This window comes from Corvus cornix, chromosome 6, assembly GCF_000738735.6.
Source record: "Corvus cornix cornix isolate S_Up_H32 chromosome 6, ASM73873v5, whole genome shotgun sequence".
Classification (NCBI taxonomy): Eukaryota; Metazoa; Chordata; class Aves; order Passeriformes; family Corvidae; genus Corvus; species Corvus cornix.
This window is the reverse complement of record NC_046336.1, coordinates 26,840,896-26,867,731: the sequence shown is the minus strand read 5'-3', so window position 1 is coordinate 26,867,731 and position 26,836 is coordinate 26,840,896. Positions and strand designations below refer to the sequence as shown.

The 26,836-nt window shown below is 40.3% G+C and overlaps 1 protein-coding gene across 3 annotated transcripts in view; it reads left to right on the top strand.

The window, feature by feature from the left end:
• Positions 1 to 17,806, top strand: part of OGDHL (oxoglutarate dehydrogenase L) — a 49,237-nt gene extending 31,431 nt beyond the window's left edge. For all 3 annotated transcript variants that reach the window (XM_039554072.1, XM_039554071.1, XM_020583878.2), the window contains exons 16-23: positions 617 to 744; positions 6,997 to 7,175; positions 10,858 to 10,929; positions 12,227 to 12,352; positions 12,967 to 13,039; positions 15,067 to 15,230; positions 15,781 to 15,935; positions 16,654 to 17,806. In XM_039554072.1, coding sequence (XP_039410006.1) covers positions 617 to 744; positions 6,997 to 7,175; positions 10,858 to 10,929; positions 12,227 to 12,352; positions 12,967 to 13,039; positions 15,067 to 15,230; positions 15,781 to 15,935; positions 16,654 to 16,777 — 1,021 coding nt within the window. In that variant the 3' untranslated portion in view covers positions 16,778 to 17,806. The remainder of the gene's footprint in view (positions 1 to 616; positions 745 to 6,996; positions 7,176 to 10,857; positions 10,930 to 12,226; positions 12,353 to 12,966; positions 13,040 to 15,066; positions 15,231 to 15,780; positions 15,936 to 16,653) is intronic.
• The last annotated feature ends 9,030 nt before the right edge of the window (positions 17,807 to 26,836 follow it).

Genomic DNA, 26,836 nt, shown 5'->3' with positions numbered 1-26,836 from the left:
TCAGTCATCTCTGTTTTGGTAGTATTCCTTCGTGCCCTATTCTAATGCTGATTAATGGTGTTCTAGAGAACTGTAAATGGTGCATGTGAATGGAAATAGCAGGAAAGAGGATACAACTCCTTCAAGTTTCAGTGCTGAAATTAGATTAGATTAGATTACATTTTTTTCCATTAAAGACAAACAACAATTGTTTCAAGGAAAATATTAGAATTTGTGAGGAAGGCAGAACAAAATGTTTAAATTTAAATATTTAAAAATTTAATAACAATTTGTTCCTCTGAGTTTCTTTACTTTAGTAATTCTGTTTTATAGCAATGCCTTCCCCATCCTTTTCTCTTTCCCCCCAGTTCTACTGGTGATGAAGTATTTGTAGTTTATGTGAGTGCTTGAGAAGCCTGGATAGTCAGTGAAAGTTCTTACAATGCAGCAGTTACATTAGACATGTGATGGTATTTCCCATGGTTTCACCCAAACCAGGCTGTTGTGTGCAGCAAAGATAGCCATGGTGCTTGCTTGCTTTCCAGAACACAGCGTTGATGCTTTAGCTTTGGCAATAGCTCTGTTAAAGCCCAAAGTGATTCTTGGCTAATAAATCTGTTTTAACAACTCTTTGCAGCCATCGTCACCATGTGCTTCATGATCAAGAAGTTGACAAGAGAACTTGTGTTCCCATGAATCACCTCTGGGAGCAGCAGGCCCCCTATACCGTGTGCAACAGCTCCCTTTCCGAGTACGGGGTCTTGGGTACGTCTCGATCTGCCTAGGGTTTGGTAGGGCTGTTGTACAAGAAGCAGAGCTCAGCAAGGAAGAGAATGGGGAAAAAAGAAGGCTGTAAAATGGTTATGTATGAAACAGGTACCAAAGCTCTTCCTCTCAGGTTCTGGCATCTCTTAAACAAGCATCCTCACATTTTACAATTCTGGGATTCAGTTAAAAGCATCCACCTGCTATTGTTGATCTTGGCAGTGCTGGAACATGCACCTGATGCTTTCTTAAAAGGGGAGGAAATGACAAGAAAACCAGGGACTGTTTGTCATAAAGATAAAAAAATCCACCCTGGTCTTATCTGAACTGCTATTCTGAATGTGCTATTTCAAGAAAACAAATTATTTTTAGGGATAGCATTAATCATAGTGAATTATTTTACCTTCAGCCCCAGAGAATGGATAACCTTACTCTGACATGATGAGGGTGGCAAGAGGAATGTGGAGCACGAAACAAATACATCTAATGATTTATCAAAAGCATTACTGATCCTATGGATAATAAAATATTGTGTGAAGGAAAAACTTGAAACATTGTCGTAGATAAAGGTGATAGTCAATAGCTGCTTTCTTCAAAATTCCAGAAATATTTGATTATTTAGTCATTTTTACAATGCTACATATTACCTATTGCTAATAATATTAAACTTAAAGTGGTATAAAATTGTACAGTTGGAGCATGGACTTGAAGACCAGATTTTTTAGATATTTTTGTTAGCTCTGTGGCAGAATTGGTGTGAACAGAATCACGGTTTTTGTATCACTAACATGTAAACTCTAAATAGGAGAGTGCAAGCAAGGATGTGTATGAACAAGAGGAAAAGAATTGGCATAAATAAAAATCAAGAATTCAATTTCAGAGAATGATTGTTTCCAATTTCCTATTGTTTCTCACAGTGTATTCTGGGGTTTCTTAATTTGAGCCTGTTTACAGTGTTGCTGCAAATCTTGTGGGTAAGTGGGTCATAGGTTTCTGGATTTGGTTTTTTTACATCCAAATGATGGTGACAAACGTCTGGATATGGTTGAAATCTGATTTTGTTCCAAAAATAACACCTCGGTAGGAAGCCTAGTGTTGTTATGGTGTGAAGGCAATTTACTGTCACAATTCCATTCTTTAAAAAACTAACAAGTGGGTTCTCTCTCTTTCTTGATCTCCTGCTCACTATTGCCCTTCCACCTTACCCAGCAAAAGATAGGTGGAAGTTGATTTAATAAAAGTCATTGAATACAAGGAATAGGGTAAAATAAGGGTTTGTTTGTATGCTGAAAACAAGAATACCATTTCTGTGCACTTCTGCTTCAGCAGATGGGATGACAGCTTCTTCAAAACTAATAATATTGATACTTTTAATTTTCAAGAACTTTAAATTCCTTATGTTTGAGATGTTTTCTGACAGTAAAGGAGATTAAATTGATAGAAACAGTTGATAATGTGGCTTTTTGTGTTTGTTGGATTTTTTTGAACTAAAATGCCATGTTCTGTGTTGAAGTGATTTTATAATGAAGTTTTCTCTCCCTTGCTGGCTTTTATATATTGACCTTTTCCAACGTTTTTACTCTTGTGTATTGTCTCCTTAGAGAGACAGTGTTGGGATAAGCAGCAGTGTGTAAACATGTCTCCTCTAGTTAAGGCTCTGAGTCAAAGAGGAGCTATTAGAATTGATATTTATTTGGCTGGCAACATCACTGGGTCTCCTTTTTAGTACATGGAAGACATGGAAGGGTGCAGTTCATGGAGTTGATTCATCTTCAGGAGAACCAAAACCCCTGAACGCTTTATTTTCTCTAACTGCTGTTTCTACTATCTAGTTCTGCTAAAAGAAGCAGTTTAGAATTAGTGCACTGAAGTGTTTGGTGGTGGTAGGGAGAGTTGTGAGATAATATAAAAGGGAAAAAAGGTGAAAAAGTGCTCGGAATTTATTTTATGACTGTGTTAACATGCAACACTTCAGAAGCATTTTGGGAATTCCCTTCATTTCTGTGAGGGAAAGCTAAGTAAAAATGGATTAAACAGCCCAGCGTGATATAACTACAGATTATTTCCTTGGCAGGTGCATAAGCCAAGAGCTGGTATCCGTTCAGAGCTGTGAGCTTTGCACCAAGTTATAGTTGAGCTAGTTAGGAACACCTGGGGAGCCATTGCTTCATTAAAATGATACTCTGACAAGATTGATTTCACTTAGAAATAAAACAAAGGCAGTCTTGTTAAATTGTAGTTGAGACAACTGCTTATGTTTTGTCTACAGGAAGCTCTGAAGTATGTGTAACCTGGGCATTAAATCAGAGTACTTAACAATCTCTGATAATTTAGAGCATTTAATAACCTCTGAAAACTTTGATATCCTATGTCTACTATTTTTAGTTATACCCAGATTATTATAATTTAGTTGTGTATCCACTTGACTTCCTATAATTTTTCCCTTTTACTGAAACTGAGTATCTGGAAGTACAAGTGATGGCTGTGAGAAGTCATTTAAGCAAAAGAAGTTTGTCTGAATTTATTTGCTGATTAGGATAGAGGAGAAAAACAAAGTAATTTACAGATGCTCCATTCTACCTCTTCAGCATTTTTTAAATACTTGAAAGGATTTCCTGTCTTTCTTTACAGCCCTCAGAATGGCATGTGTAGTGTTGAGTTTCTATCCAGGAGGTGAAGTTCTTTGTCAGATTCTGTACTGCCTTTGAGAGGTCTTGGGCTGTGGCATCCCATACTGGGAGCTTCCAAGGAACATCAGGCAAGATAGACTTGAAACTAGTGTGTAGTTCAGGAAATTCCTCAACCATAGGACTGGAGTATAGCTTTTTCAAGGGAAAAAGTCGAGTTTAAAGCAAAAGATGAAAGGAAGAAGACAGGTGTTGATGTAAAATTATTTTTTTGTGATACACACCTTGGATGACGTATGTAGTATTACTGCTTATTCAGAACAATGTATTTTTAAGGTGGGGGGTAGCAAATACAATTACCTGTCAGAAATTGTGTTAGGAACTAGGACAGACTGTAGTAATCAATGGCATCTGCATGGAGTTCTGAGAAGGCATCAGTCTCCCTGTTTAATAGAGTCAGCCCCCAGATGGGTATTAACTTCACTTTGTCCTGAGCTGTGTTTGGGTTTGTGAAAGGATGCGTATCCCTCTGTAGTCCCTGTGCTTAGAATTTCCGTTAAACATAGCAAAACTCTGTCTTTATAACTTTCCTCCTTCTGGCATAAAATCCTTGCACTGATAAGCCCTTTTAACCATTAGTTAACATTTGTGCCCTACATCCTTCTAAATCATATTGAATTAAGTTATGGCTGTAGCCTTACATTAATTGAAAAACTGCAGTTCCTATGACAATCATGAAAATGCTGTGGGGGAAAACACAGCACAGTATGCTGTGTAAGCTGCCACTTTGCTTGACAACACTTCATTCTGTGGCAGAGTGACGAAAGAACAGTGAGGGAGCACAGCAGGCACTGGACTAATAGAAACAAGCATTTCTGCTAGGCCTGTCATCTAGGGACCTTAATGAACTCCAGCAATTAAAACATTAGTTTTGCAGCCTTAATCAAGTGCTGTGTATTTTTCTTCCCATTGTCTCCTCAGTGTAGAAGTTTACCAAACTGCTGTGCTGGTTCCTGGTTCCCTGTGCCCTGGTGTGCACTGAGCCCTGAGCAGCTGCCTGCTATTTGGAGCTGGCTGGTTGCTCTCCAACACCCTCTGGGTGTGCAGATTCCTTACCTGACATTCTTTTAAAGTTGCTGCCTGGTTTTCTTGGATTTCCTCACAGCTTCAACCTGTTGTCTGTTTCTAGCTGTGTAAGAGTTAATCCTTTAAACCCACAAAATTTGCACAGCATTCTAAAGAAATGATCAGTTCTTGTTTCTGCAGATGCAAACAATTAAGTTTGCAATTAATCTCTGCTGTATTTTTTCTTTGTTTTTTTTAAAAATTCTTTATTCTGGTCTGAGGTTGAGCCCTCATGAGGGACCTGTTTAGGAACCTGCTCCCCTGCAGTTCATGTCCTATCTCTAGAATGGTGGAGACTTTCTAGTTCATGTCACCTTCCCTGACCTTGACTTTGGTGCCCCAACAATTCCCTTTAAGGAGAGCCCCTCACCCTCTCCTGGGTTGTTTACCTTGCATCTGTCTGGATCTCTTTCCACGAGCATTTTTTTTTAACTTTACCAGTTCAGATCGTGTTCTTTAAGTGATTTTTCTCCCTGTGAAGGTAGTAGTAGTAATTCTTGACAGTCTACTTAGTCTGTCAAAACTATTCCACTGCTACAATAATGATTGGAATAGTTTTAATGTTAGCAACTCTCATTGCCGTTTCCCTCGTGGAAAATTGAGTTTTGGTATACCAAAGATGTGTATACCACAGACACATATGCCATGAAATAGTAGTCCTGGCAACATTAATCTCAAAATACTAATCAGAATGTATAGATTACATTTGGATATATTTTCCTAGATATTTTTATGGGTGTTAAAAAGCTTGCAAATGGTATCTGTGCTAAGATCACATTTTCTGATACAGCTTCACCTAGAACATTGTTACATTGTGGAGCTTAGCATAAAGTTGTCGACAAGATAGGAAATGAGAAATTATACTCTTCTTACCATGTGAGTTTTAGGGGTGATCTTTCATAGATGAAGTAGAATTATGTGTGCACTGTGACCAAATTTTAAGTATGCATTGAGCTCCATACTCCTGGAAAAGCGCTGTTTGATTATTGATAACTCTGAGTGGTCAAGACCTCAGCTTGTGCTTCTCTAAAATCTAGATTACCCCACCCTTACAGAGAGCAGCATATGCACAAATAAGTCTTGAACATATTGCATATTTTCTCAACCATGTCACCCAATCAGTAGAAATGGTCTCTTAATGCTTGTGTAAAATTAGAATGGGATTCAAGCCTATCTAGGGAAATCTATTTTTCAGATACCTTTGGGAATATGATTGGAGTTGTGTAATTTTTCCACTGTTTTCACTGTGTTAAGAACAACAGAACTACAGAAATGAGGAGGCCAGAGATGGAGGAAAGGCTGTTCAGACAGTCAGGCCAAAGGCAAGGCCAGCAAAAGTCATTCTCTTTGGTAAAGACCTGTCATGGGAACTCACAGGCAAAGGGCCATCTGTCTGACTTACCAGTCTTCTTTTGGCCTCTAATGTATCAGTTGCCTTTTGGTGGGACCATGAGCGTCTGCTGGAGTCATGGATGGACTGTTCAGAGATCAGCAGTCCAAAATCCAAGTGACTCAAAGATTTATTGCCATGGGGATGGTAAGTGAAAAACTGGGTTGGAATTACCAAGGAGTAGACTATGAAGACCCAAAAGTTAGTGGATCTGCTGGGGTAAATGTCACTGACAATATTCCTGTATTGAAGTTCTGTATTTGAAACCAGATCATTATATTCTGTGTAGAGCTTCAACATGAATTGTTATCTATCAATTAAAAGTTTTATTCTCTGTGTATTGAATCAGTTTTGCCTCAGTGAGAACCTCTATGCCCAGAGCAGTGCTATATAGCTCTGCTTTTTCTGAGAGCTTTAACCTTTTTGGTTACAATCATTCCAAGCTATAGGTGGAGGATCTGAGTACAGGTATTCATTCGGCACTCCAGGCTCTGCTCTATCAAAGGGTCAAAGGAAAATATGAACAGAGATCAAATACTTTGACACTGAAGCAGAAACCTAAAGGGTCCTTAACCCTGCCTAAGAAGGGATTGTTTATCCAAGTCCCAGATCTGTTTACCATGCAGCTATTATATTCAAGCTTTTTGGAAGACCTGAAGACTATTATCCTGTCTGTAGACTGAAAATTGATGTCACCAGTAATTTTCTTCAGCATCTGTGTATGAGAGGGGGAGAAAGAAAGACAATGTTGTGTAGGGCTGTGGAAGTATTAAAATTAATAAATAACTTTTGGGCTGTAAGTGGATGTTTACAGGAGAAGATAGGAATGAGCTCTTAGGGAAACATTACATTAAAGCTGGAGCTGAGGGAGGGGGGTCTGGTTTGTTTAAAAACTCCTATGATGTTGAAGTGCTTGAGGAAAAGTTTGAAGGATTGAAGTCAGGCTTGGAAATGGTACTATTGAAAACTGTGTGATTTATAACAGGGCTACAAAAATCCAGTTCATGCTCTAATTTTGGGTTTGTTTTATTTTCAATTTTTAACAAGGAATTAACAGGACTTTCAGGAAATCTGTTTATTTTCTAATTCTCCTACTTGTTTGCTTGTCAGGTTTTGAACTTGGCTTTGCTATGGCGAGTCCCAATGCCCTGGTGTGCTGGGAAGCCCAGTTTGGGGACTTTCACAACACGGCTCAGTGTATAATAGACCAGTTCATCAGCTCCGGCCAGGCCAAGTGGGTTCGGCACAACGGGATCGTCCTGCTCCTGCCACACGGGATGGAAGGAATGGTGAGGGCTACTGGCTGCCACTTGCAGGAGGGAAATGCTGACTGCAGTTCCTTCTCTGCAGCTGTAAAAGCCAAAGGTGTCTTGGGGATCCAGTGGTGATGGGAGCCCAGGGCAGGAAGGCACTGTTAAGCACGTGGGACTACCTCAGTGTGACAGAGAAGAATGTAGATAGACTGACTGGTAAAAACCAAAAAACCCTGAGGAATATTTCTGAGCTCTTAACTTCCTGTCCTTCTTAGTGGCATGTACCACTTCCCCCCATTTTTTTCCCTTTTTTTCTCTCTCTTTTGTGGTGGCTTTCCTTAACACACTGCCATCTTTCCCTAGAAAGCTTCATTCTCAGTGTACAATAAGAAAGAAATCATGTCTAGGAGTGCTTGCTTGGTTTTATTTTGCATAAAGTATGTCTGTGTAAACTCTGCACTAAATTCTCTTGCCATGAAGTGATATAAGACAACTTTAAAACTTCTTCAAAAATACTGACCTTGGTTAATTTTGATATAATAAGAAATCTCCCTCTTTCTGGAAAGGAAAATGTTTCTACCAGCTGTTGACTGTCTTTTCTTTGGCAGCTAGTAGGAGGAACTAGACAACATCGTAGAGGGAAAGGGCGTGGGCACGCCCTATGCATAGAGTTATGTGAAGTTCATATCAGCAGTAGAATAGTTCTTCAAATGTTTTAAATTATTTTTAAGATTACATGAACATCATGTCAGGCAAGGTTAATTTTCTCCTTTTCAATACATTAACCTTCATTAATTGTTGCATGCATGTTTCTAGTTTTCTATTAAAAAAGCATCGTATGTGCCACAGTGGCAATCTCCATCTGTATAAATGCTTTAGACCTTTTCACCACAAACTCTGTCATTTCTGTTCTCACAAACAATTTAGTTTATTACCATTCTATTATGATCCTGTCCTGATACACTGGGGTGCATTCATATCTTATGAATGGCTTTCCATTCCATTGTACTTAAAGAATAAAGGGTCTGATGCTGTTCATAAGGGTTTTGATAATTTTTTTTTTTAACTGAATCCTGAGGAGAGAGCCTGAATGAGCCCTCAGCAGGAGGTGTGGTCCTCTGCAGGGAAGCACTCAGCTTAAGGGGCTGGTTCTCCGCTACTTACAATACATTTAATCTTTCTTTTCCTGTAGCCACTTGGCAGCAAAGATTTGCACAGGTCTTCTGAAACATGCTTATTTTGCTACTAGTGTTAGCTGTTTTTGGAATATTTAAGAATCCCACCAGGCTGTCGAAATCTTTTATCTTCCCAGAGGACCTTTTCATTACAGGAGGGCTGGTCTTTCTATAACTACAGTGTTGGGGATAAGATGATTTGGGGAAGGATTTTTAATGGGATATGGATCCCTTCACCTCTAGGTCATGCATTCACAGGCAAGTTGGCTGTGATTGAAAGACTCTGCAGCCTAATGGCTCTTTGGGGACTCATCTGAAAGTAGCTAATGGATTCAGTGTAAGTCTCACTGGATAGGTGGTCACAGTAGAAATAAACCCTACCCCATCCCACGCAGCAGTTGCTGGCAGTCTGATTGGTGGTGTCAGCACAGAAGCCAAAGATGGATGTGAACATTGAGGCTCTGGACTGAGGTTGTTGCTGGGGCAGTGTGTGAGTGGTGGGGAAGCCTCACCTGTCTCTCCTGTAATTGTGTGCTGGTAACATCTCTGTTCCCAGTGTACTGACTGCAGTGTGCTTGTGAAGCACTGGGTTTGTGCTGTGTATGTCTTGCTTAGTGCAGGATTTGATTTACAAACATGTGAACTGCAGAGGTGCTACGATAAACTGGGCTGCTGCTGTGGTACACTAAACTGGGCTGTTACTGTGCACCATAGTTCTGTGCAGCTTTGCTCCTTGCTCTCAAGTCCTTAACTGTCTGTGACGAGATTACTTGGTACCTCCAAAGTGGAGGCAGACTTCAAAGGAACAGTGATACAAGGCACAGTTCTAGGCTGTTTGTGTTACACCTTTGTTCCCAACAGAATGTTTTTATCCTTTGAATTCCCTTAGTCCATGAAGTAGACTGAATCACAGAGTCTGATTCAGTCTACTTCACAGGTTTGGGTTGGAAAGGACTGTAAAGACCATCTAATTCAAACCCCCTCACCATGGCAGGGAACCTTTCACTAGACCAGGCTGCTCAAAGCCCCATCCAGCCTGGTCTTGCACACTTCCAGGGATGGGGTACCTACAACTGCTCTGAGCAACCTGTGCCAGTGCCTCACCACCCTAACAGCAAAGATTTTCTTCCTTGTATCAAACCTATACTTGCTCTCTTGCAGCCTAAAGCCCTTCCCTCTTGTCCTATCACTGCCTGCCCTTGTAAAAAGTTGCTCTCCAGCTTTCCTGTAGGTCCCCTTTAGGTACTGGAAGGTGCTGTAAAAGGTCTCCCTGGAACCATCTCTTCCCCAGGCTCTCTCAGCCTGGCATGATAGGAGAGGTGCTCCAGTCCTCTTATGATCTTTGTGTCCCTCCTATGGATCTGGAATCCTGCACTTGAAATTAGGAAGGATGATGTGTTCAATAAGGTGGACTACTAGTTGTCAGAATAATGACTGATACTGGAGATCATATATTAAGATTTTGACAGAAGAAGTTATGATGAGAGGTGGCCAGCAAGAAAAGAAAAAAATCTCATTATGAACATTATTAGCTTAGGAGACATGGAGAGAGTTGAGAGGTGTAATAGTTTGTGTTTGGGTTAAAATATTTCACAGCTGTGTGCAAAATAAAAGCCCTTCCTAACGGCTACCTGTCACTTGAACAAGCCAAGGCTATCGGCATTAGCAATACATAAAAAAGCACACTGCATTCTCACACTCCTCACAGCTTTCTGTGATCCTTTATAAACAAGGAGATGAAAAGGAAAAATAATAGCTTCTGCTACATTCCTTATTCCAGATAATTTCTGTGGCCAGCATGCATGTTTTGCTAACGTAAAATGGAGCTAACAGTGTTTGTGCAATTCAAGAAATTGCCGTGGGTACTGCTAGTGAGACAGTGGATGGGAGTGTTCAGTAATGACAGAACATAAAATACCTCCTGAGGAGGCAGAAATTAATCATAGGTTAGTCTGGCAGATAATGTGCCTGTGTATTTTGATCCATTTTAGCTAAAGCATTCATCTAGGTATTTGGTCCTGTACCGAACAGTGAACAATGGTAGGAGAGATCCTGTGTCTGTTTTTGTTGCTAAGATAGCAAAAGTAGTCAGCAGTTAACTTTGTGTTTGCTCCTCTTCAGCATGCACGAAGTGTGAGTCACTGCAGTACTCTGAGGCACCCAGAGTTTCTCTTCCTGGCATTCCTTGTACTCCTGTTTGCTCTGCATTAGCAAGGTCATTCTTGTGCCCGCATGGATCCACTGCCTTTCCACTGGTCTCCATTGTGCAGCTAGACTGAGGGTAGAAATCACTTGTAGCTGGTAGAAACATTGGAAATACATGTGAAACCTGATCTGCTATGAAAACAGAAGACAAGGAATTCCTGTTCTGTGGTGTGTGCTCTCTCTCACTGGTGCTGTTGATGCCTTTGGCTGGGGGGCAGGTGTGCAGCTGGTGCAGAGCTGCCAGGGGGACAGGAGGTACTCATGCAGTGACTGATCTAGACTGATGTCTTACTGCTTATTTGGCCTTTTAACATTGCTTTATATGATGCCTTTACCAGGGTCCAGAGCATTCATCAGCCAGGCCTGAGAGGTTCCTGCAGATGAGCAATGACGATTCTGATGCCTATCCAGTAAGTAGTTTTGTCCTTTTCTTGCTTTTCACATCTGAGATTTTTTGTTAGAAGCATCCTTTTAGCTAGGTATAGCAGGTTAGAATTTAGCTTCAAGTCTTGGTGTAACATTAACTTGATCCCAGGAAAAGTAATGGAAGCATGCAGCATTGCTGCTCATTGCAAAGCTGAGGTCATATACAATTAATCTCTGGCAGCATGATCTTTTTATGGCTGTTCCTCAGGGCCAGTGATCCTGCTTGTTTATGTTGCTGTGTGTACTGCAAATAGGTGTCTAGCCAATTTCTAAAGGAGGTCAAGTGAGACTACCCTGGCTCTTTGCAATGGAGCTAAATTGTATTGCTGGGAGCATGAAAATAAGCAACTTCTAATTTTGATTGGGCTAAGACTTTCATAGATTGGTCATTCATTTCTACAGATAAATTACATAGCTCTACAGGGTGCTGGGCGTCCACTTCCCACTGCAGATTTCCTAAGAAACACTGCCATGCATTAATAGAAAAGTCCACCAATTAAGCAAAATAAAATGGATATTTCAGTTTTGTCCCTGACTTTCTTATCCTTGGGACAAGGATCTTCTCAAAGCCATGTTCCTCCTCATATAAAAGTGATTTTTTGTCACTGTACTGGCAGATTAGGGACCTGTTTGATTGACTATAGTTAAGCACTGCCACTGGCACATAATAAGGAAGTTACAACTTTCTTTGTAGAAGGTAGAAGTTCAAGGAGGTTGTGTTAAATGCTGTACCAATCTGTAATTAGATTATTATGCTATAATATAATTGTGCCTATACCTACGCTTACCTAATATATACATTTGTAGCTATGGATAAAAACTCCCTATGTTCATAAGATATGTAAACAGAAAACATATTCAATTTATGTAATAAAATGGTATAAGAGAATGGAATACCTACCAAGAAAATGGGAGAGTGAAAACTAACTGTACACTCAAAAGTTGAATTATAGTTTAACATTCTTTCAAAGAGGTTCTATTTTGTGTCTTCTATCTGCTGATGTCCTAGTCCTCCTCAATCTTCCTTCCTGGACTTCCCATCTTTTCTGAATTAATGGAAACTTTTTGTGTTTATTTGCATGAATTTTTAGTAAGAAGTAGAAACAGAAGGGAATGATTTGTAGGGATGCTTCCCTAGCTAATAAAACAATCTCAGCTGAGAGCTGCTAAATAAATTTTTTGAGGAAGGGAGTTGCTGAGAATCAGAAATAGAAGGATGGCTTTCAAGCCTTTTTTCTGATCTTTTAGATATTTTTCTAATGCCTTTAATGTTTCTCTCAGGAGTTCAGTGAGCAGTTTGAAGTTTCCCAGCTGTATGAATGCAACTGGATTGTGGTGAATTGTTCAACTCCAGCCAATTACTTCCATGTCCTCCGACGGCAGATCTTGCTGCCATTCAGAAAGCCGGTAAGGTTGCATTAATGGACTTGATTATTCCAGGTAAATTAGCCCTCCAACAAGGAGTGGTCTTTGCATATGACACACTGCTGAAAAGAATAAGGATTGCTGGTGAAAAACCTTAACTGAACACAGGTTGAAGTTGCCAGTTTGATAGAAAGAAGCTCAGCTCTGACTTACTATGGCTCTAAAACTTGATTTTCAGCTTTGCTTCCATCTGGCTGTGCAGATCTTCAGATGAGCTTGTCAAGATATTAATGATGTAGCTAACAGGTTGCAGAGCCATTACCTGCATGTCTAACTGCTGGAACTTCAAAGACCCAAGATACAACTGTTGAATGTTTTACTGGTTCATAGCCTGTGATTTGCTTTTGTTGTCAAAAAGAAGCATAAGCAGTGAATTTTGAGAACCTGTAAAAGGAGTAGACCACCCAAATCTTCTGAATAATTTTGAAACTTTCATGGTTCTCAAAACAGGAAAAAAATTTACTGTGTTTGCTGTTCATATTAATTTATTCTATATCATACTCAGTTTGTGGGTTTTGTGTGCACAGTATTACAGATGTTGCATGTAATGATGTAGGTAAAGCAGCTCCTGAGTGTTGGAAAACTTTGTCTTACAGCTGATTGTTTTGACACCCAAGTCACTGCTGAGGCACCCAGAAGCTAAATCCAGTTTTGATGAAATGGTGTCTGGTAGGTCACCTCAAAGTATTGTGGAGAAATAATTAGCTATACCAAGTTGCATGTCAGACTGTGAAGAACAGAATCTGCTCTGCAGAGTTTGTCTTTTCTTTCAGCATAATTTCAGCTGTCATAGTGAGATCTAGCAGGGACTTTTGCTGAAAAATTCGCTTTCACATATAGATTTTTAATTTTAACAGGCTTACCTTATAACCAGCCATTAATCTTAATGGAAAGTGAATTCCCGTCTCTGCAGGGATGTTCCCCTCAAGAGGCTGCTATGTTCCTCTGGTCTTTTTCTCTTCTTATAAAAATTTACTTGTTTTGTGTACTGCCCATGCCTCCTGACCAAGATTGAGGGATAGATTGTAATTACACTGGGACCATTTGGAAGAATAAGGTGCCCAGTTCTTGTTACAATGCTCGGTTTTGGGGCTGCTGTGTCACACCAGTGATCTAAAGTGAGATCAGTGAGTTCAGAGCTGTTGTTGGCGTGCCATCAGCACCAAGAGATACACAGTTACTGCAGGGGGAACACCAAACACTGCAGTGGTTTTGTCCTGCCTTGCACTGGTTAGACTGTGTTGGAGTGGCATCAAGAAATGCAGTGACATGTAATGGGTGGGGAATTAGTGACTGTTCAGAGTGAGAATGTGGGCATAGATGTGCTGGGCTGTCTCCAGTTCTACTCAGTGTCTTGACTGGTGTCAGAAGAGAACAACTGCTCAGGTTTTTAAAAGCAACTTACACTGTATAAGTGTACTTAAATATTGCATTATGTTCTTTTTTTAAGTGTGTAAAATATGCTTCTCAAGCAAAGGCATTTGCTGTTTTTATTACTGTTTAAAAGCATTGTAGAATGGGTCAGATTAGAAATTCTGTAGGCTCTGTGATTTGTCACTTGGACTTGGGAGTCTCCTCTACTTCAGGCTAACCTCAATTGTGGCCAGACTCGTAATTAACATTGAATTCTGACGTACTTTCATGTTTCTTCTGAAGAGGACAGCAGGTACTAAAGTGTTTCTGACTCTCAGCTAACCCTTTTTGCTCTGCTTTTAATAGAAAGCTGAGAGAGAGCAAGACTGACTCCAGCTGACCCAGTGAAGCACAGATTCAGTCTTTTTTAATGATGAATTTTGCTGTTCAGTGGGACAGGATAATTCTGACATAAATCAGTGCCTCTTTGATATGTTTGTGCTGTTGCTTTTCTTCCCTGAGATAAATGGTTCAAACAAGAGCTTATTCTCCTGGTAAGTGGGTGTGCTGATTCAGAATAGGAGGTTGTGCAGCTGTCTGCTACTCTGCAGTCGTTTAATGTGGAAATAGTTCTACTCAATCATATATGAGAGCAAAGAAACCTTCAAGTCCCTCTTCCAGTTTCATGTATCCCAAGCAAATTGTATTCCTGGGAGGTGGTAGCAGTGAAGATATGCATCTGAAATTGTACTTACACATTATCACTTATACATATGGTTCAGCTCTGTGCTAATTCTTGCTTTGGCTCTCAAACAGAGGTTTAAATCAAATATACAGCAGTAATGTGTGTGCTTGGGAAAATATTTCTGCAGTTGCCAGATTTAGTTGCATTATGGATATATTTTGTTTTTCTAGAAGAATATTCTGAAATTTTGTAAAGCTGTATTAATGTTACATGGTTGAGATCATCTTGGAAAGAAGAAACATTATTTCAGGTGATTCTCTGAAAAAAACCCCAAACTGGAAGCAAAGCTGAGCTGTCCAATCAATTTAAAAGATGTAATACACAACACAAAGCTAAAAACCTGTTAATGTGATTCTGTCTAGTGGTGAAAGACTGGATTGTTGACAGTCTTCTAACTTCTTGAAACTGAACTACTGAAAGTCACTTTAGCCAAGTTACCAGTCTGGAAAGTAGGACCAGAGAGGCAGGAGAACCCTTTGATCACTGCAACCTCTTGCCTGCTCAGTAAAGGACTAAAAGACTGTTTCTTGGGCTGCTTTATTGAAATGTCAGGTCCCCTGAGAGCACTTTTTCTAATTTGGTAATCTAATCTAACTAGGTACCACTTTCCAACGTGTGATTCCTGAGAATGGGCTGGCAGCTCAGGCACCACATGAGGTCAAGCGAGTGATTTTCTGCACAGGAAAAGTGTACTATGACCTTGTGAAAGAGAGGAAGAACCAGGACCTGGAGAAACAAGTAGCTATAACCAGACTTGAACAGGTGAGCTCCCTGATCCTCAGAAGACAGGGTCAGTTGGGTTCCTGTGCTTTTAAATAGACACTCCTCCTAGAATCAATGGTGATAGCATTTTTCTAGCACTTGGCATCTTAGAAGACATAGTCTAATCCATCATGGCCTTGTGGAGAAGGAACACATCAATAGCATACTGGACAATGAGACCCAGAAGGCACGACAGCTTTTCCAGAACAACATAACAAAGTGAAGATTACAATATGGTAGTGCCTTAAATTTGTATATGCAGTCTGCTAGGTTAAAATGCTGGGAATAGTACACTTCGAAGCTATATTGTCATTCACTGATTAAGGACAGGCTACAGCTACTTCACTAAAAAAGCTGTAGGAGTGCAGGTGGTCTGGACTATGACCTACTTCTGTTCATACCAGTACAACTATAAAATACTTGTGTATTCATTTCTGAGCATTAAATCAATTAGGGAAACATGAGTCACTCCCCATGAAAAAGGAATGACTCACCATGGGCTAATATCACGTAAGAGAAAGCATTTCCAATTATTACCCTCTTTTTCCAGATCTCACCATTCCCCTTTGACTTGCTAAAAGAAGAACTTGATAAGTATCCAACTGCTGATCTAGTTTGGTGTCAGGAGGAGCACAAAAACAGTGGCTATTACGATTATGTCAAACCTCGTTTCCGCACTATTGTGAACCACACTCGACCTATCTGGTATGAGACTTTAACAATTGCTCTGTCTCCTGGGCTTATTTGTTTGCTTTTAAATTTCGTTGGGGTTGTTTTCAGGTATTCATGGGTTAGTCAGGTTCTTCACGAATCAAAACCCCTGAATCTGGGTTCTTGGGTGAGGGAGGGAAATGTCTAGACTACTATTTCTCAAATACAACATGCACATATTGCTCCTTCTTGTAGATCTAAAGGAAAATCAGTAGCAACTAGGTCTGTATTTATTGCTACTTAGCACAGCACTTAGCTCTCTTTTGTCTAAGATGCTGTCTTTTTTAAGAATTTTATTCCAGATGTTAGGTTTCTGGAGGAAACAGGTGTTGTAAGAGCTCAGTCCAGGCACCTTTGCATTTATTTTAGATGATTGGCTCAGATCTGCCTGTGCAGCTGTCAAAGGAATGAGAGTCTTCATTGCCAAAAGCAAATTATCTAATTATGAGATAGTGTACCTGGCTGTCCTGGGAGGGATGGGGGAGAAGACACAGCTTAACAATGATGGCAGGGGGGAAAGAGAGGGAAGCTGACCAGAAGGTATAACTTAGTACAACTTAGATTGATTTTTATTTAAGAAAGATTGATGACTAAATTTCCAAATCTGCCAAGCTGACTTGAATGCATTAAACAGCATGTTCTCATGCTTGTTATTGTCAAAATAGTCTCTCTTTTCACCTCATTTGTCTGCCCAATTCTTCTTGTCATGCAGGTATGTTGGCCGAGAGCCTGCTGCTGCAGCTGCCACAGGCAACAAGAACATGCATCTGGTGTCACTCCGAAGATTCTTGGATACAGCTTTCAACCTGGAGGCCTTTGAGGGAAAGACATTCTAACTGCAGGCTACTGACCTGTCTCTGACTGGTAGTCTCTTAAAACACTGCATCCAAAAGGAAAGTGGGGAGAATACTGGAAATTATGTATTTTTGCTTTACCAAATAAAAGGATCCAGCAGCTGACTTCATTACTGTGTACCTTGCTCCCCAGTTTATAAGGAGAAAACAATTCCAACTTACCTTCTACCATTTTCTGTCACTTGTCTATTTAAATTGGGATGTCTTTGACACAAGAAGCTTATTCTATCCTAAGATGCAATGTCTGGCTTGGTGAGGCTCATATCTCAGTCTATGGGCACTGTCTAAGTACTGTAAGTAAGTAGAGCAGGCATGGACTGCACCATAGTTATGCACACAAGGAAAATAAATTACTTACTTCTGTCTATATATCAGAGAAGAGTGATGAAACTGAAAAGCAGAGTTGGTAGATGGTTTTGGTAGAGAAATGTGCCAGCAATGTTTGTTGGAAGGAGATGGTGAGGTAACGTGGAGATGTGAGGAGGAGACTGGAAATAGGGAGTCACATTACAAAGTTGTTCAACTGGGGGATAACAGTAAGTAACGTGAACCACTTAGATATGAGATCAGGGAGGGCAGAAGTAAAAGGGGCCAGGAAAAGGTTGTTTGGGGATAGCTGAGGAGGGAAGAAGTGTACATGAGACCACAGCTGACAGAGCAGTGGGTGATCACGAGGAGAATTCAGCATCAAACGACTTCAAAAGTAAGGTGCTGGGCTGCCTGCTTTGATGCTGTGTGGTATTAGGGAATTGTGGGGTCCTGTAAACATCCTTGTTTTGGATGAACACTCTTTCCCTTACCATACCACTAAGATCTGCTGTTCTTTGACCATTACAAGATTTTGTTTGGATGAGAAATCTCTGTTTTTGCAACAAGCAGTGGGTTCTCAGCTTTCTCCAGTGCTATTCCCTACCTCACAGCTCCTTGCTGATAAAAATTCAGCTCTGAAGTGGCTATTCCTGATTTACTCACCCTTTTTTAAAGGAAGGTGGGCAAGCAACAGCTGCTGATTTACCAAAAGCACATGCTGTGATTTTGCACAAGTAGTAATGGTTATTTTTGGTCCCTTATGTTTATTTGTCAATTTAGGGTATCAATTGCTATGTACTTTCAGTTTGGACATAATAGTGAGCCACCTCAAGAGCTGCTCTGTGTCATGGGGCTGATGAACAGGAGATGCTGGAGGGGAGAGAGCAACAGTGGCTGTTTCTCTTCCTGAGAGGTAATGCTTGGCTTCTGGGGAGGCACTGCATGGCAGGATGGTCTGAGAACCATTGCTTGTGCTTTCTCCACAGTGCTAGAAGGCAGGTGAGCCCAGCTTTCCTCTCCCCTCTTGATATAAGAAGTCCTGTTCCCTCTGCCCCAGGAGAACCTGGCTCTGAGTGGACATTGTGACTGCAGGTTTCTGCAGCGCTAACCTATGTAGTGGCAGGAGACTTTTTGCCATCTTTGTGCTGGCTGGCAGAGGGAATGGTGAGGTGAGCAGTGTCAGTGGGGTACAGAGGAATGGCCACGCGTGTGCCGGAGTAGGGAGCTGTAAGCAGCTGCACAAAGCCCTGTGCCCCAGCAGTGCCCTGAGGGAGGGTCAGGCTGGATGTGCTGAGCAGCCACCTGGAGACAGCATAAGAAGTGACTGAAAAACAGAGAGATGAGACTTCACCCCATCTCCACTTGCCTGTCCTGAGCATGCTCCTTGGACATGCTTTTGCTCTGGGAGTACCTTTTGCCCTGCTGCTGCTGTATGGACTGTGACATAACAAAGCATGGCAGCTTATGTCTGATTCAAAGAGTCGGGTGATGCTGGAAAGCTTCTTGTCTCATCAAAATAAAAAGTTGTAATTAAAAACTTTTAGCTATGATCAGGTACTACATACCCAGGCAGGTTTTCAAAAAGGCCTGTGTGCCTTATATTGTCGTTTTATTTGGCTCAGATACACCATGATGGTGAAGAAACAATCCTTCTGTCAGAGCGTAGAATTGATGTGGTAAGGTACTTACCATGGCATCCAGAACTGAACGTAGTCTAATGTTTGTGAAACTCTGTAGCATCCTTTTAAATCAGACTGGTTGCCCTGGGCTTTTTCTCTCACTTAAGCATTTAAGCTAATTCAGTCTTTGAAAACCTAATGAACTTGGAAAGTACTGCAGTTGACAGCCACAAATATTGTCTCCTATCCCTTTCTATAGCTCAAAACATTAAGCTGATAGAGAGTAACCATCCCCTGAAGTATTTTAATGCTTTTATGAATGCTTGTTTCTGTAGCAAGAATTGAGTGCAGCTAAAATATACTCTGTTTATTGTATCCTCAGTTTGCATAAGGCAGTCAGTGCTGCATGAAATATGATAAATGCACTTATGCCACAGTATATGCAGAGGTAGAAAACAAAATTAACATAGAAATATAAATGGTAAATGACAGATTTCCACTCTCATTGTGTATCATAGATTGTGGCATAATAGTTGCATAAAAATTCTATCAAAGATGTAAAAAACCCCAATAAAATAAAAGTGCGTAAGAAGAAAATTCTCTGTTATGGCTTTTCTTTTTGACAATTTCTCCTTTGAGTGGGGACATTAACAACCCATTTGTAAGAGTGCTAGGACAGCTCGTTTTTCTGTTTTCTGTTTGTTTCCTCAATGGTGGCTTATTTAAATATAGAAGTAGTGAGAGAGACAGCATATGAACTAGAAAAAGATAATTATTCAAAACCATTGAGTCAAAATTGACAATAACATTGAGGTTATATTAGAACACTTTGTTTATTATTTGCTAATTTTTTGAAATAACATGTGAATGCGTTTTTATTTCAAGGAGAGTTTTTAGAACACTGAAACTAGACTGGAATTAACATCTAATTTCTAAACATTCTAAGTCATTAATCTTTGTAGAATGTTTGAAAAGGACTGAAGTATTTCTTCTGAAAAAAGTCGGCATTGAAATTCAAATGACAGCTTTGCAACTTGGAAGAAACAGCAAATGTGAGAGTGAACTGACTTCATCTACTTGGGGACACACCATACTGTGCATGCCCACAGCAGCAAGTCTTAGCTTCTGTCACTGTTCTTCATTTCTGATAAGCTGCACTGACAGCAGGAGTGTGCTTGGTGGAAACCTTTGCTCTGCCCATGGTACAGTTGGAGTCTGTGCTAGAGCAGAGGAGTAACCTGTTCTCCAGAAAAGAAACCATTCTGTTTGTTCCAGGAGGTAAAAATTAATGTGTGAGACTAGGCAAAAAACAGGAATGTGTGTGCATTGTTTGAACTGAGTAGATGAAAGTGTGTGCCTTGGGGGGTGTTGTCTGTTTCGTTTTGTTTTGGTTTAAGTATCCCTTGCTAGACTCTCTGGCTGCTGTTCCAAGAGCTCTGGGTAGCTCTTAGCTGGGTGTACAACCAGCAGATGTGCTGTCTCTGATACAGAGATGAGAATACCCACTGCTGCTAATAATAACAACAAAATGAAAGCTTGGGAACCTCTACTCTATGCTTTCACACATACATGTATCTATATATATATTTTATATATATATGTATATGTGTATCTCCTTTTAATTGCTGTTGGCATTGATGACATTGTTTAAAACATGAAATAGAGACACACTCAATAATCACATAAAGCCAGAACAGCCCAAAACGCAGATAGAATACATTTGTAAACTTAACAAGTCTGGTCAAAGATGGAAGAAAAAAGTCCAGTGTTCTCTTTTATATTGGTTCAGTGAATTCAGAATGCTTTGATTTTATAGGCAGCTCCTCAGGTTGGTGCAGGGCTCTGGGATGCGATGAGGGGCATCAGGGCCCCTGCCAGGCTAACAAGCAGCCCAGCAGGGGATAATTAATTATGGCTGATAGGACTGGCCTGTGAGCTGTGGGGGTTATAGCCCAGGTTTTGGCCACAGCTGGCCCATCTCTCTCTAATTTGTTGTTGTCCCCGTAACACCTCAAGCACTTCACCGTCTTTTCCTAGAATGGAGGGCTGTGGCCGTGCCCTCTGTGGGCCCTTTTAGCATCACTGCCATTTCCGCAGCAGGAGGGAGTTACAGAGTTAAGGTGCGGGGAACAAGGCCTCGGACGGCTGCTGGGAAAGGCTCAGGAGTGAAAGGAGGCCTCAGGCTCCCAGATACTTGGACTTTCTGCGGGTAGGTAAGAGACTGGGAACTGGGTAAGGATGTCTTGTCCTGCCCCTGGGGTGAAGGGAACATTGTTCTGTGAATTGTTGTCAGAGCTGCTGAGGACTGTAAGGCTTAGAGTAAAGAACTTGGCATGGCTGTGGATTTCTGAGGTCAGCCAGTGGTGAAAGCTGCTCGGGCTATAAAATACTGCCACTTGCATTGTGAGTGCAGTGAGGCTGGTTTGGAAAAAGTAGGGGGACCTTTGGGTGGTAAAGAAATACATTTTGTTCTGTTTGAAAAAACTCAATAAAGCAAACACTTAAGCTAATTATTCTTCCCTCGGGAGAGGTGTAGAATGACCCAGCTTTTTCCAGACTGCAGCCATCATCTCCAGGTGAGACCTGCTGGGATGGACAGACACTGAACCTCTGCTTCTCCCTCTTTCCATGTCTTGTGGACAAGATTGCAGGTCTTGGAGCTTTGGTCAGCACCTGTCATACAACCTTCTTGTGCTGATGAAAATGCGCCATTTTAGACACCAAAAAAATCTTGGCAGCTGTGAGTAATTTTGCACATACCTTTCTGCCTTCGTTCTTGAGTAGTAAAGGTTACTGAGTAGAATAACTACAAAATGGCAGAAGGCATTCAAGATTCCTATTGGCACTGATAAGAAAGTTTTGTGGGGTTTTTTATTCTTTGTTGCTTTTGGCTTTTTAGTAGTTCTGCAAAGTCCAGTTGTGTAGCAACAGGAGTCTTGATTTCATGGATTCTACTGATTAAAAAGATAATTGAAAGTTTTTCTTCATTTTTATGCAGAACAAGGACAGAGATTAAGTGGGTACATTTTCTTAATCATTGGTGAAAGATATCAGGAAACAGCATGCAGTCTAAAATAGGGATTCAACATACTTGCTAGAAGGAAACAGGAATATTTTTTTCTTTTCTAATTCATGCTTTTTAACATTGAAACCACTTCTGGTTTTAGATACCTCTTAACTGTTATTTCAGGTTTTTTTAATGCTGTTATTTAAAATGTAGCCTATTATCCAAAAGGAATAAAAGAACAAAAGGAGTAATTATTCAGGAAAAATATTTTAGAGAATTATTAGCTTTGATTTAAAATGTTTCACGGATTTCCTCAAAGTTTTCAATTATTAATAAGCACGCCAGGCAGTTCCTTTGTGATACTTAAGTGATTCGGTCATTAATGGCAAATGGAAATCTAATTTGTTTAGAGAGGAAAACAGTTATAATCATCACTAAAGATGCTGTGTGAAACCCTGAAATATAATTTCAGAAATCTTTACTTGCTGTTCAATAGCCCATAAATTCACTGCTACTCTTATAAACGAGCACATAGACACTTTCTGGCCATGTCATACACAGCCAATGTTAAATTCCCCTCCCCTTCAGGAGAGGAGCCTGCCACAAGAGGAGGAGGTCTGCATGAGTGCTTAGCTTGGGTCTCAGTTATTTTCCTTGGGTGGTTAGAGTATCCCTGTAATGGGTTTGTTTCAGTACTGGTTTGAGTGACTGCATTTCGCTTGGAATTCCACCTGCAGTGGAATAACAGCTGTCTGCACACAGACTTGGTTGAAGGGCAGTGATGTTTAGTGCTCCCACAGAATTCCCCATGCACCTGTGATGCTACCCAGGCTGAAGGAAAAGTGCAGATCAGTGCTAGAAGCTGCCTGAAAACACACCACTTGCACCCTGTGTTCGGGGCTTGGCTGTGCTGTAGAGGAGACCTGGTTCTTCTCTCTGCTGTCCCTAAGTGACATCGCCCAGGCTGTGAGGTTAACTCTGCAGTGATGCCCTGGGTAGTCTTGCTGGGGTTCCCACTAAGGCTCCTCTATCTGGAGTGAGTCAGTTCCACAGGAAAGGCTGGGAAGTAAATATGAGCAGCCACTGTGTGCTGGCCAGGACTTTGCAAGGGCAAAGTTAATTAGTAAAAGGCAAAAGACATATGAAGGAAGAGTATGTTTCATACACATTAGAGGAACGATTATATTTCCCCAAATGAGCATATCCACTGCTGGGGGTAAAATAAAGAGGCTAAAATAAAATTGTCTAATATAGAACATGACAAAATGACTGTACATAATTTACCGTGACCAGAAATAAATGTTTAACAAACTGCTCCCAGTAGGCTTGTTAAAGATGAAATATTTATTACTATATGTTAATTACAGAGTTTAAGCAGTACTTAAGTAATTTAAGGGGATTGGCTTCATCTTGCTTTCAATAATTTTATGTGATTAAATCCTCCTTCATCAGTTGCTCTTTGTGCTACAGCAGTTTGCCCAAACATATCCTCAGTTAGTCCGTGTTTGCAATGTTGGTTGAATTGTATAGGATGAATAGTGGACAGTTTTCTTTGTGAGTTTCACGGCCCAAGCAAAATCAAATTCCATCAACACTGATGTTTTTGCATGTGGACTGAAACACAATAACTTGTCAAGTCTAGAAAAATCCTATTATTATGGTAAAGTTGTATGTTACTCTCAGGATACTAGCTGCTGACATTACAAATCAGTTTTGAAGAAGTCGTTATATACTTTTTTTAGGCTGCAGTATGTGCAACAAATATATACTGAGCATTTAAGTTTTCCTCTTTCCCCTGAACAGCATAAGGTATCTGTAAATATTTTGCTCTTTTACATCTTAAAATACTGGTTTTTACCAACCCATTTTGCACAAAATTACATTGAGTAAAATTTTTGGCTTATCCTGACTTCAAACTGGTGTTGACAAAACTGTCATCTTGGAGTTGATGAAGAACTGAAGCTCTGTGTTGCTTAGGGACTCTTCCTTGCAACAACCTACTGCCTATTCAGAAGGAAAGATAAACAGAAATAAAGCAACTTAATCTCCAGTGATTCTAAACAGTTCCTAGTTACACTCTTAGATAATCAACTTCTCCTGTGATGTGCTCATTTAATAGATACCTGGTCATATGTGACCATGTTTATTTAATGTGGTCTGCAATATTTATATCACAATACACCCTTCTCATCATAAACCAGACAGTCTTTAATTTATTTACACACACATATTCTAAGGCTTTTGCTTGGACAAAACTCTACAAGCTTCAGGAAAATATATCTGAATGTTCATGTCAGTTTATGACTGCTCATAAATAGCTTCTGAAGAGACTGCCAGAAAAAAAAAATCTGGTATTTTTCCTTCTTTTCAGCATTACTGTTCTGATATTTATGTACATTAAAAAATTAGGGACATGCTATATGAAGTGTGATTATTTTTGTTACTTCCATTTTTATTTCATTAGGCCTTTATCACAATGCTGAGGTCCCTCATTAGACTTATCAGTAAAATATTATTTTGTCATAGTGAGCACAATATTGCACAGCTCATAAGCTCAATATATTTATGCAGATTTCAACTTTGTGGTACCTGTCCCTGTAACAAAGCCCAAAGGGAAGGAGATCTCCGTAGCCACATTCTGTTCTCCAGAATTAATTCCAAAGCCTACAATAAAGACCACTTGTTTGCAATGTTTCTGGCTATACTTCATATGACCTCAGTGGGCACATTTGCATATACACCTATATGTGAGCAACTATTTATGTGCCTGAAAAGTGCCTGTGTGTTGGTGCAGGACAACTCTTGTCTTTTCTTAAAACTGCCTTGCAAAACTGAAAGCTGTAGCAAGCAAACAGCTGCATTTTATATCAATTTAAAATTAATTTCAAATTAGTGATGCATCTTCTCTCTCACTTGAAGGAGCCTATACTGAGGATTACTGTTGTAATTTCCTTCCCATGCACCACTTCTGTCTCCACAGAAGAGCTCCCAGGCCTTTGTGGCCTTTTATTTTCCCCTTGATCAAGCTGGTAACCATGAAAGTACGTATGTCTTGCAGCAATAGCTGTGCCACTTTTGAATTAGGCTTCTGAAAATTACCTCCTTGGAAATTAAGTGTCTGCTGTCTTTAATATGATAATGTATGGTATAAACACCTGGAGGCTTCCCCTTGTAAGGGCAACTGTCCTGCTGCAGTGTACGGCTTGTGCAGCCACTGGGAGTGATGGCCAAAGTCCTCCTGTTTGCTGAGCATGAAGAGTGGTGACTTGGATAATGCCAATTTGCTCTTTTTTAAATGTGCTCCTTATATGAGGAAGAAGCCTCATCTTTCCTAATACTGTTTGAAACCAAACACCAATAAAGAGTACCAAGATTAGGAGCCCAGAGATCTGAACTGCTTTGTGGAGGTGCCTCTCTCCATCAGTTCCAGAGGTAGCCCAGGGCAAGCCAGCTCCTAACTAAGGTTCACTGAAGTGCCTGCGAATAACTGACAAACTCAGTCTTTGGAGGTGTGTTCTGCAAGGGGGGAGTGGACTGGGTGCCACACAACCATGCTGCTGTGCAGTCCATACTTGCTGCAGTTGTTTTAATCTTTTTTAAAAAATTTTTTGAATGTTTTTAATTTGTTTCTTGATAGCTAATGTATTTTATGTATATTTTCCCTCTCCTTTTGAAGAAATTACTGGAAAAATTGTCAGATTTTTCTGAGCCATTTGCAAAACACGAGGAAATGCACATGATGGAGCTTAATCATGTTATAAGAGATTGTTACTGTGAAAGACATAACTATTTTAGTTATATTGGGTTATTGTGCCATTAGTACCGTTTGACTGCCAACTGTGCAGCGGCGGGGCTCCAATCAACAGGAACCTGGGAGCCTTTTCCATTGCAAAGAGTGCCAAGGATAGGAGGGAGAGAGGCTCTTAGTGGTACAGTTTTTTCAGTGATTAATAATACTTGAGATCCATTTCAGTGATCAGAAATGTGCCTTAATGAGACAATTAGTCAAACCATAAAAGCTGCACAGCAATTTAGTTGGTGTTACTACTGCAATAATTTGCTGCGGCTGCTTGCTTCTTCCTGATTTGACTTTATCACAATGGTCTGTCTGAAAGTCACTGTAGAGAAGACTTGGAGGCTAAATTCAGTTTTCAAATGGCCATGATTATCTACAGGGCAGATAATCCCCTTAAAAATGAGGAAGAATTTGAGGGGGGAAAAAAGTGGGTATTAATTATAAAAAATTTACATGCCTTTGTCCAAGTGGCTACTGTAGTGCCTATCCAGCTGCCTGCTAGTGCTGTGGAACCTAACTGCAGGTACTGTTTGGGGGACAGGTACCAGACTGGAAGGGCTACTACAAATCTGTATTTATTTCTTCCTTATGTAACCAATACATAGTAATGGGAGTTGAGTTCTCTTTATGTGGAACTATGAGATCTCTTTTAGGTGCAGCTGACTTTTTGTCTCATGCTCACAATTTGGTCATAATATTACTCTAAAGCAAAGTCAGAGCAGTTGCCCTCAACTCACGCTTGTCTTGAAAGCTTGCTGTTTCAAATCTGCAGTTTTGTGTTCCTCAAAGCTTGTTTGTATTTACTCCAGCTAAACATGTTGATCTATTAAGGCTTAATATTTCCCTGCAAAACTGCTGTTATTTTAACTTGGAGGTATGTCAGAAATGTTCTCAAAGTGTTGTTAAAGAGGGCACCAAATAGAGCAAAATTAATCCACTCAACAAAAAACCAAAATAAAACAAAAAAATCTACCCCAAGACTAGTCACACTAATGAGCTTATCTCCTTGCAGTGTTTCCAGTAATGTTCACAGCTTTCCATGCTCAGGAGATATGGGGAGTTTAGTTTGCTATTTTTGGGAGTAAATCCTGCCCAGAACTAGCATTATTTAAACTAATTTAGTCTAATTAATTTGCATTTACCTAAGAGACCAATAAACAATTTACTGCCAGAGCAGGAAGCCATTTGTTGGTGTCCCAGTGACAAATGCAGCAGGTGGGTTTGAGAAAGCCCTGCCTGTGCTGGCAGCTGCACTGGAGCTGGGTTATGGGCAGGACAACCTGCTCAGTAGTGGCAGGGAGGGTCAGGGT